Source organism: Diadema setosum, chromosome 4 (genome assembly GCF_964275005.1).
Source record: "Diadema setosum chromosome 4, eeDiaSeto1, whole genome shotgun sequence".
Classification (NCBI taxonomy): Eukaryota; Metazoa; Echinodermata; class Echinoidea; order Diadematoida; family Diadematidae; genus Diadema; species Diadema setosum.
The window spans coordinates 47,236,340-47,248,333 of record NC_092688.1 but is presented as its reverse complement, the minus strand read 5'-3'; the positions used below and the strand labels follow the sequence as shown (position 1 = coordinate 47,248,333).

The following is an 11,994-nucleotide window of genomic DNA, read 5'->3' as shown; positions in this document are numbered from 1 at the left end:
TTTGCAAAGTTTCGATCAAGAATGAAAACAGATGCCTAACACTTCTTAAAATGTTGTAAGAAAATAATTGAAAATGTTACAATTCTAAAAAAAAAAAAAGAACAACTAAATATCAATGTGACAATCACAGTACAGTGCAATTTGGCTAAGTCGAAAATGGTATAGGTACAAGAGATTGTCATCTTATCTACAGTAGTTGAGGAAATGGGTTTATGGTTTACCTAGTTCAGTGACAAAAGGGCATAACAGCACTCTATGGAAATGGGGAGGAATCGCAGGAAAATCGTAACCTTGCATCCAAGACCACAATCTTTTCACAAGTCTTCAAAATGTTGTGGCTACTTCACATGAAGCAACTGTAGCATACACTAGCATTTATTATTACGTATACCTAAAACTTATGAAAAAGGAATTGTAATGAGGCATCAGAATGTTGAGGCAAAATACAGTGTCTGACAAATCAGTAATGCTTTTAAACAGTCTTTTGAGTTGGCTCTGATTTTCACACATCTGTTGCTTCATTTCATGAATTTCATTCTTATTATCTCACTTTTTTCCGGGGGGGGGGGGGGGGAGATATTTTCCTAAAATATGTCCATGAAATTGGTATAATATCTACATTTGGTGGCTTGGTTTAGGAGGAGGTCATTGAAGACTTGTAGATACCACCACTAATTCCTAACTTAATCTCTTACCTGCCATGATGAATTGTTCCCCATGTGGAGAACAAAAAGGCTGGATGGAGCATTTTATTCGCTCCTAGTTAATACGACAGTCCTCCACAATATCCTGGTGAATATACGCTTACACAAATCAAACTTTCCTTTAAAAAAATGGTGAATTCTTTACACAGTCTACAGATATTTGAGAATCTTCGAGGAAGCCAGAGAAATATTCTGGCAAGAGCGCATGAGATGCAGACGGAGAATAACACCTGGTCCATGCATGCAGTTTGAATGAGTGGATGAGTCAGGTTTGGCATGAGTTCAAGGACAACTTCACCTTGATGTATGTATGGATTGAGTGAATGCAGTAATATCAGTAGAACACATCAATGAAAGTTTGAGGAAAAAATACAATATGTTCAAAAGTTATGAATTTTTTTGAAGTTTCAGTGCTGCTATCATTGGATGAGAATACCACTACTGTTGGTGAAGCCACATGCATAAAACGATATAAAGTACAGTATATAAAGAGAATTCCATAAATTTCTCTTTTTTTTTTTTTGAAAAGCACACATTACCTCTACTTGTTACGGATGAACATTAAGGGTAATATTTTAGCCCCTCTGCCTTCTGAAAGAGGCAAGTCAAGTGCTCTTTTCTTATGTGAGAAAAGTGAAAATATGTTGAATTTTCTTTACATTTTCTCTATATCATTCTACACATGTAATAATATCACAAACTGCAGTCATCTTCCCATCCAGCGATGACGGCACTGAAACTTCAAAAATTCATTACTTTTGAATGAATTGTCTGATTTTCCTCACACTTTCACTGATGTATTCTACAAGTATTGCTGCATTCACTAAATCAACACATATATTAAGGTGAACTTGTCCTTTAAAACCATGCACTATCAACGAAATAATATTTCGTGATTTTTTTTTTTAAACTCAACATACAGTTCAAAGAGAAATACTTCAATGGCATGACAATTTATTATTTTGAGTACATTGGTTACTAACACATCATGACATGTATAAACTCTCCATAATTTAAGTTCATCACTTGAAACATACATGTGTATATGATATCATATCATGAGGAAAATATAGCTGCATGAAAATATCGCTGAAACTACCGGCAAAGTTTCCAGCATTGGTATATCAATCAAAACACTGACAGTAATACACAAACGATAAATCATATTAAGAGAATAAACAAAAATAAAAATATGGTTGACTGCCAATCAAAACATGGACATAATTAAAACTTACATTCAGTTCATTCATGCAACATTACACACAATTTTGTTCTCCTGTAAAATAAAGAGATTTTTACAAATTGGCCTCTCTGCACTGACCTCATCTAGGTCCAATTTTGAGGTCACTAACACAAACAACAAATGGTCAGGGGCAGATCTGGCATTTTGCTAAAGTGGGGGGGGGGGGGGGAGTTGTTGACCCAACGATGATGGGTCATGACAAGCAGGGGGGGGGGGAAAGGTCTTCACATTTTTTGGTGCCACTTCTCTCCCAAAATTCTGCTGACAAGCAAAAAACAACAAAAATCCTAACCCCCCTGAAAGAAAACAAAGGGGAAAAAAAAACCCAAGGGGGTTTAAACTGTCTGAACCCCCTATCCACCCCCACCCCCATATCCACCACTGATGATTCACATGCAAATGTAACCAACTAGGAAATGATTAAAAGGTGTCTGTTCTTCAGAAAATTTTTACAGAGTCTTCCTGGAGCAGACATTCAGAATGAGATTGGTTTTTTTTTTTTCCTTTTTTTTTTTTTTTTACCTGGTGAATTCAACAAAATTACAAAAGAAGAGGGAAAAAGGAAATGGTAGATTTGAGTTTGTTCTTTCTGTTTCAGTGACACTGAAAGAACGGAGTTCCTTATCAAACAAAATTCCTGTGGGTTGCTGAGAACTAAAGAAAAAATTTCTCGGACATAATCAAAGGATTTCATGTGTGACCCTGCATCACAATAGGTTCTATTCAAGTGCTTAATCTTACCACAGATCTACACATAGGCATTCATCGCTCGTTAATTAATTCAGGCATCTGTTTCTGTCAAAAGCATCACAATGTCATTGTAAACATGTTTTCCTGCTTTGATCTCATCATCATCATCGCTGACAGCCAGCCTGGATAAAAACAAGACGGCGCTTCGAGAAATTCAAAAACTACATGCGCAGAACTACCAATATACACTACAACTGCACATAAATTTTTCTTGATTTAAAATCAAGAAAAATACACGTGCAGTTGTTGTGTATATTGGGAAATCGTTGCTCAAGCAATTTCATTTGCAGCAAAATGCACATACTTTACAAGAGAAAGCAAACATTTTGACAAGCTGATTGTAATTTGCAAGCTAATTTTTCCCCATTTTTCGCAGATTGTTTCAGCGTAAAATTATAGACAAAAATGGCAGACGACATACATGCGTGTCCACAAATGTCCACCTCAGTAATTACCAATTTTGTGACACAAATATGTCATGTTTGCTGCTCCCCATCACTGGTGTTTATTCAAAGGCATTTGAGTCTGAAAAGACACCTCAGCCAAATATGACCATCGTCACTGTCCGAACATCATCATTATGTCCTCATTAACCTGTTGAGGATGGGCTGATTTTGCTGTAACACGCATTTGCCACAGACACCTGCCCAAGTAGGCTATACTCGGGACTCGTCTTCAACGGGTTATAGATGCACATAATCAGGTGGCGGTGATGATGGGATCAAAGAAAGATCTCCGTTCACAGTCTATAAGTGTAGTAAGTCCATGATCTTACCAAGTCGTGTTTTGGGCAATGAATGGAAAACAAAAATAGGATGTAAAACTCCCTAACAACAACAATGCAGGGTTTATCAGACTAATCAAATTGAGCCTGCTGTTTGAGCACACTCTATTCATGACTAATATCAACTTTGAAAGCAGAAGCATCATCTTTTCAAAAAATAATAGCACTGAAAGTGAAGAGTACATAAAGGGTTTGTGAGAAATGAAAGGGGGCTTCGAAGACATACCACAGCACATTATTCCACCAAAAAAAAAAGTATTCTAGAAAAACTGCTCATAACACATTTTCCCATTTGCTTTATGATCTTGAACTTTAGGATAATGTAGAAGAAAAAGTGCTCTTTCAGAAAATATAAAAACTACAGCTTCACTAGGTTGATCCATCACACCTATTTTGAGTCCTCGCTTATAATCAGGGTGTGCAACTTTTTGTTGGTTTTGTGACGCACAGTTAGATATGAAATATCCAAACTAGCAGCAGCTTTGATCATGACAAAACAGAAAGAACTACATGAAAACCAAGCTAACTTTATGTCTCTTTAGAAATTTTCTTTTAAAAAAATATTCATATCTATCTCACATCTTACGACATTAGTCTTTATACTAGCCGACAACAATGCTCATAAAATAGCCTCGAAAGTGCTACAATCCTAAAATTTGTTAAACAAACTGCTAAAATCACTGATGCTCTCTTACATACAGGAGCATCCCTGGCACTCAGCCAAAAGTTTGGATCCAGTTAAAAAATGGTAAAATCAGAAAATTAAAACTTGAACCTCACTGAGACTCGTTTAACTTGACACAGTGCCTTTCAACTGCTACTTTTAAAAAGAGGTAAAATGAATTTACAGGGCAGGGGAGAGGTATATGAGAGATAGTAAAATTCAACACAGACACACATGTACTGAACATGGATGATCAGAAACATAACAGACAATACGTACGTCACAATACACACTAACAAGCATTACTTGACAAGATTACATTAGATTGGCAGCATCATAGTACCGGCATCGACGGCCAGCTTTACAATTTACATCTCTGCATCATCTGCATCTCTAGAGTCTACACAGATGTTCTGCATTGCCCCTAGATACAATAACAAGAAGAAGAACAAGAAAACAAAATACATCGTGGGACAGCCTTGGAATCTACCAACTGGCATCTTGTCCTTGGTATGATTCACTGAAGTCAGAATCAGTCCCACTGTCGATTGTGCGCTGCTTAAAATAAAAGTGACGTGTTTGACAACATGCTGGGTAAGGCTTGAGTTGCCTTCTCCAAATAATTCTCTCCAAAGACAATAGTGTAGAACAATTCAGGCTTTTCCTTCACTTGGCCAGGATGGGGGGGGGGGGGGGGGGGGGAGTAGAAGGGGGAGGGGTCACTAGTAATGGAAAGAAACAGTTGCCAGTTGGTCCCAGTTCTCAAAATTTCATACTGTAAATGCATAAATTTTTGAGGTACATTGATTCTCACGTAGTTCCCACTACTTCTGGTTAGTACGAATTCTAAAATCTCCGAAAGTATCTTCACAATTTTCTCTGAACATTTTGAATGGGTTGACAATTGCGCAGATCAATTCAAGAACAGGCGAATATGTTTTTGAGCCATTCAGAGCGTAAAATTAATTGTGGGAAAATACCGACATTTACAGTACTCTCATAAAAAATTTCCAACTGACCATGTACAAGCCTGCTATACCATAACTGAATATTACATATTATTGCTACCGTGAAGAAAAAAAAAAAAGGATTAAAAAATGGTAATGTCCTTCAGAGATATCTACATGTCTAAATCACTTAAGAATTTTTCTTTTTTTTGTTGACAACACATTTGTCCAACATATCAGTTCCTGCTTGAAATCCACAAAGTTCTAAGTTTGACATTTTCTCCTTAATACATGCTAATCATGTTTACAAATATCACAAGCTTTCACATAGTCTAGATATCTCTCAGAAAATACTCATAACATCAATTTTATATTTACCTTTTTTTTTAAATCCGAAGTAAGTTACCATATGCCCCCACCAACTGTTGCTGATGCATTCATGGCTAAGATTTATAGAAAGAACAGAACCTACACTGTACCCCTCCCAGAATGCTTCCCTTCCCCTCCCCCTCCCCCTCCCCCTCCCCCCCTTCCCCGGCCCCTCCTTCAGTCAAATATTACAGTATAATCAACATAGTATGTCACACACTGTCAGTCACATGCATGTCTAGCATACACAATCCTCCATTTCTTGTCACAAGAGAAAACTACCCACAAATATCCTCCTGCTTTGCTGTTTTCTCTCAGTCAATTTCTCCTACAAGAACATTAACCTTTGTACACTGTATCCTCATCATATAATAATTTAATATATAAACTCCAAGTGATCATGGAAGTCTGCATAGATTTACATAATTATGTTACATGCACAAAATCTGTTTCAAATTTTCCAGACCTTGCCTCTCTCTGCTCACACCCTCATATCTCTAATACGACTTTGTCTCCGTCGCATCAACAAAGCTGCATGCATTGCAATTTCCACAGACTGGTATCTACAGCTAACTTACGACTGCAATCACGTGTGGATACAGCCATGCATATAATGGTCTACATGTACCTCTGTCCGGTATTGTGAATTACGAGTTATACCCGGTTTCAAAGCATGAGTAGGGCGTTACTTTGCTTACATGATACAGTGTATGCTACTGGGAGTCAGCTCTCGTAAGTCACTCTTGTCAAAGAAGAGGAACAAAAAGTGGACAAGCTTTTACCCTCACCTTGCCAAGAGAGTTGTATCAGCTATCTCTGTCAGAGACATTCTAAAGCAGCAGATGATAGCATTACTTCAATCACACTCAGCATGATGTGAACACAAGAGATACAGAAGCCTATAAAGTGACATACAGGAGGACCTCGATTATCCAGCCATCGATTATCCGCATTCTCCGTTATCCAGACGTCGACTCGCTGACAATTTTCAAAATGTTTCCATGTATTTTCAGTGCCTTATCTCACTCAATACAAACACATGTTGAACGGTTATCGTGCGGATATATGACAGGACATATTATAATTATCCCAGCAGACTGTAACTTCAAAGTCAGTTCGTGAGACAATGTCAATGACTGGAGCCGTGCTTGTCACTGACACTGAATGCACAGCAGTGGTTACAGTACAATCCAGCGGCATTATTCGACGAGTCGCAATCTAAGTCTCATTGTCGGTCAATATCAATCAAACAATACATGAAGGGACATGAAGGGTTATTTTACTTAGGCCTATATTTCATTTTATTTCCATATCATATGAAGTATGAAACATGACAATGCCTCGCAGATAATCACAATATTAGTAAATTGGTAATAACATGTGTATATACTTGGCATGATATGCTAGAAAGTGCTGTATTTGAGCATATCTCTCTTATCTGGCCAAATTGATTAGGTGGAGGCCCGCTGGTCCCGACGTGGTTGGATAATCATGGTCATACTGTATAGGAATTCTTGAGTGTAACAATGTAATCCCCTGCAGCACAATTGGCATCATTACTCTAAACAATGATTGCACCTGTATATCATATGAACATGGCACTTATCACAGGCTGGAATTTAAGAAAGTCTGTATGCAATTGAATTCATGTTTGCTTGAACACGACAAGCTGAGGGTTACAGGCAAGTCCACTGTAATGACTTTGCAATGACAACTCAAGAATGGACCTGAGAGCATCATTCTCCCATTCAAAGCTAATACCTGTAATGCTATCATGACAAATTCATTTCATGGTGAAATCAAAAGAATTAAGTAATGCTTGTGAATGTACAAGGGTGGCTTATCTGTTCTGTTGCAAAGCTATGATGACTTAAATGAGTAGGGCGTCTCAACATGATACAGCAGTTGATTCGCATACAGCGAGATTGAAACGAATAGTGACTGATGAATTGGATTGATTGATACTTCTCTCCTGAAATAAGCTTTATGACAGCAAGCAACAATTCAGTATAAGATATGAGCGCATCACAGCGATGTTAGCATCCATTCACAGATGAACTGAAGAGGACTCATGACATCTGCGCATGGTTCATATATGGCATCCCAACATGGCATGTGGGGGGAGGGGTAGCCTACCTTTACCCACATTACACAGGAAACAGGAGATCAAGCTTGAACATGATGGAAGCTCAGAGCAAGAGTTGAAGAGAGGACGCCAGCCGCGCAGGAGCACGCGGATGCATGCCGATGACCAACGTAAACTCAGGCAAAAATTTGAATACATCATCTTCATCGTCCACTCCACACGGTATATTCATTGTTCATATCGTTCATATCTATCTAGTTAATATAATGATAATAATTCAAGAGAAAAATCACTTTTAAAATTGTCTGTGTCTATCTACTCCCATCCTGTTATCCTCATCTGTAGCCGGATGCGGTTGCCGTGGCATTGGTGGCATCGCTGGTGTCCATTGCTTCCTCTATGGGTGCAACGCCCGGACTGGAAGCAGAAGAGGGCTTTGAGATGAGGTCCTCATCGAAGGCAAATTGGGTTTGGGGTGTCTTGGATGGACTGTTGCCAAGGAAATGAGACAGGAAAACTTTGTATAAACTTTTGGTACACCTGATCTGATGAGTTACCAATGTATTCGTGGTCATTTCATGACATAAAAAGAAACATATTCTGACTGTCTACCACTTTTTTAGGCTTTAACACCAAGAGATGGGTTGATTTGTTGTGAAAACCCTCAAGTTGTGGCAGACTGTCAATTTCCTTTGAGCTAATTATTTTTGTCAACATTTCCAGAGCTTCTAATATTGAATATTGAAGACTATGAATGTTTATATACAAAACCCTGAATTTCAAATAAAAGAACAAAAGCAGAAAACTACATTGTAAAAGCAGCACTATAAATGGCTCCACAAATTATAATTATCCAATTTACTGGCAAGTCCCAGCAAAAATGTTGGATGACAGTACAACCATACATATCAGGGTAGTAACTATGAATAAGTGAGTATATAGCAATACCAGCATGTTTTTATACACACTGACACTGGAAATAATGCCATAAACAGATACTACTGTTAGGTAGAAACTTAAACTTAACAAGAGACCCGCGGGTCTAGCGCTCACCTGAGCATCGCAAGTTCACCTTTCACGCAGTCACTAATCTAAATTATTCACAGCTTTACTAAAATTTGACCAGGCATTCTCAAGTAGAACATGAAAATGTACAATAAGGGCCAAAATTAAGATTCCTTAATTTGGGGGCATTGGGGCCCCCTGGGGCCCACTGGTTGGGGCATGGTGCCCACTTTGATAAATTGAGATCCTGGCCCCCTAGGGATGCTACCTGCCAAGTTTGACGAAAATCCATCATGAGGTTTTCAGGAAGAAGATGAAAATGTACAATTCAGGCCCCCATTTGGACCTTCCCAACCACCACCCCCCCCCCCCCCCTGCCCCCAAGAGGGGCACCCCTGGATCTGCTATGAACAAACTTGAAACTACAGTCATTAATGTACTCACTCATAGTATTATCTTAGCTTATCTTAGAGAAGATTTTTAAAGATTCCTTCATTTTTTTTTTTTTTTTTTTTTTTTGGGGGGGGGGGGGTTTGGGCCCCCTGGGGCCCACTGGGTGGGGCATGGTGCCCACTTTGATAAATTGAGATCCTGACCCCCTAGGGATGCTACCTGCCAAGTTTGACGAAAATCCATCATGAGGTTTTCAGGAAGAAGATGAAAATGTACAATTCAGGCCCCCATTTGGACCTTCCCAACCCCCCCCCCCCCCTGCCCCCAAGAGGGGCACCCCTGGATCTGCCATGAACAAACTTGAAACTACAGTCATTAATGTACTCACTCATAGTATTATCTTAGCTTATCTTAGAGAAGATTTTTAAAGATTCCTTCATTTTTTTTTTTTTTTTGGGGGGGGGGGGGGTTTGGGCCCCCCTGGGGCCCCCTGGGTGGGGCATGGTGCCCATTTTAACAAAATGAGATCCTAACCCCCTAGGGATGCTACCTGCCAAGTTTGGTGAAAATGGGTCATGGGGTTCTCAAGAAGAAGATGAAAATGTACAATTTAGGCCCCATTAGGACCCCTCCCCACCCCCCTCCCCTGGGTCCCAAGGGGGGCACCCCTGATTCTGCCATGAACAAACTTGAAACTATAGTCATCAATGTACTAACTCATAGTATTAACTTAGCTCTATCACTTCTGGTTCTAGAGAAGAAGATTTTTACAGATTCCTTAATTTTGGGGGGTTTGGGCCCCCTTGGGGCCCCCTGGGTGGGGCATGGTGCCCATTTTAACAAATTGAGTTCCTGACCCCCTAGGGATGCTACCTGCCAAGTTTGATGAAAATCGGTCTTGGGGTTTTCAAGAAGAAGATGAATATGTAAAAAGTTTACGCACGACGGACGACGGACGACGCACGACGCACGACACACGACGGACGACGCACGACGCACGACGGACGCCGGACGAAGGGCGATCGCAATAGCTCACTTGAGCCTTTGGCTCAGGTGAGCTAAAAATCAAACTGGCTGAGTAGGAATGAAAAGCAACGATTTTCTTCCAAGTCAGAAGGATTAAGAGGTCTAAATTTCAATGAAAGAAGATAAAAAAAGGTAGCTTCACTTACGTCCTCATTGATCTACGTTCTTAACACACGTGGGATCATTACAGACTCACCTGAGTGCTGATCGAGGGCTGATGCTCCCTGGAATCTTTCGAGGTGATCGCACTTTGGTGAACTGGACCTTCTGATGCATGCTTTCCAGCACTGAGGGCGCTACATACGTGAAACCCTGTCAAACAGAAAACCCATAGTTAAAAGGTGATCACACTCACTGGGGAATGTGGGTGTCTCACTTCACATCTTCTTCTTCTTCTAAGATGCAAACACTGCCGCCACAGAGATTGGCTTGCAAAATGACAACATCTTTGAACTGTTTTTCTTTAGTGAGAAGCACTGGAGAGAAACTGTGGAAAGACACATTTCACTTGCAGCCAGTCAGAAACAGCAAGGCCATTTACAATTTCTGAAGAGTATACACACGCTTAAAATGCTACTGCTGCTGGAAAATAACTTCTTGCTTCTACGTGTTACTTGCAAGTGGTCAAAGCTTTATTAATTTATGTTTTCTATCCATAATAGTAAATAGAAGTCACTTACAAGAAATATTTGGTTGGCACTTTCACTGAGCATGGAGTCATCTGGACTGTCTACCGGTGTCTGCTTGGTGAACTTGGAATCAAACTGGCTCACATCCTCCTCATTCACCTGAGATGGATACCAAGGAGGAATGGGTGTGTCAGTTAGAGAAATGGGCGTGTCAGTCAGAGAAATAGGTGTGTCGGTCACAGAAATGGGCATGCCAGTCAGAGAAATGGGCGTGTCAGTCAGAGAAATGGGCATGTCAGTCAGAGAAATGGGTGTGTCAGTCAGAGGAATGGGTGTGTCAGTCAGAGAAATGGGTGTGTCAGAGAAATGGGCATGTCAGTCAGAGAAATGGGTGTGTCAGTCAGAGGAATGGGTGTGTCAGTCAGAGAAGTGGGCGTGTCAGTCAGAGAAATGGGCGCCAAATTTTGGCATAGACAAGAAGAGGTATTGGAACTCTGTCGCAAGAATGCAAACAAATCACTGACACAGGATTTTTATTTTCACTGGTAAGATTCACTTTCTATTCACTTTCCTCTTCTATTTCAGAGCAGTTATATTTATTAACAAAATCATGAGGAATCACAACATTCACAAATGATTGTTACAAAATTAGCATACAAATCACAAGACCTCTATCATTCTGTTCTGTCCTGTTCTGTTCTGATGTTATTACATTTGATTAAGATAACTTGAACACCTTCTGGAATTGCACTTTCAAGATGCTGTAGTGTGTGGATACCATGGAGTGGGAAGGCTGGCCTGGCACAAGAATCCCTGTAACGAATCGTGTACAGCTTTATCCCTAATCTCTAGGTAAGTATACACACAGCTGAAGAATCTCAACTGGAGTCAACCATTACTGATGAATTTAATGCACATTATTCCTTGACATGTGTCTGATGGTGCATTATTTGTGCTTTTTGTATACACCACAGTGGACGGTAAATGAATATTGTTGCCATCGGACCATCCATGTTTCCCTGTGCTACCAGGCTTTTAAGCAAAGGTGCTTGTTTATATATTTAGAGTACAGACTGCCAATCAAATGGAAGACCAACTCACCACAGCAGGAGTGATGGGCGGCTCATTCTTGCGGGCAATGACATCCTCCCATCTGACGTGTCGGAAGAACGGGTGTGTCTTGATCTTGGTCCCATCTTCCGGTCCGCTGCCGAGCCTGGCTGAGACATGCCTCTTCAGTAGCTGTTGGGTGGGAGGAAGCAAGTGGGGGGGGGGGGGGGGGGGGGGGGCGGAGGGGGTGAAGGTTATATCATAATTAGGGTACGGACAGCACACCTTACAACAATGGTTCATTTACAAGTTTGTACGTGTTACAATGCCTACAGACTCTGTAA

The 11,994-nt window shown here is 40.2% G+C and overlaps 1 protein-coding gene across 1 annotated transcript in view; it reads right to left on the bottom strand.

The window, feature by feature from the left end:
- Window positions 1-7,528: 7,528 nt before the first annotated feature.
- The window catches only part of LOC140228057 (ribosomal protein S6 kinase beta-1-like), a 28,601-nt gene continuing 24,135 nt past the window's right edge, over window positions 7,529-11,994 (bottom strand). Inside the window, exons 12-15 of the mRNA XM_072308460.1 lie at window positions 11,702-11,842; window positions 10,652-10,759; window positions 10,168-10,283; window positions 7,529-8,036 (exon numbers count right to left, since the gene is read on the bottom strand). Coding sequence (XP_072164561.1) covers window positions 7,883-8,036; window positions 10,168-10,283; window positions 10,652-10,759; window positions 11,702-11,842 — 519 coding nt within the window. The 3' untranslated portion in view covers window positions 7,529-7,882. The remainder of the gene's footprint in view (window positions 8,037-10,167; window positions 10,284-10,651; window positions 10,760-11,701; window positions 11,843-11,994) is intronic.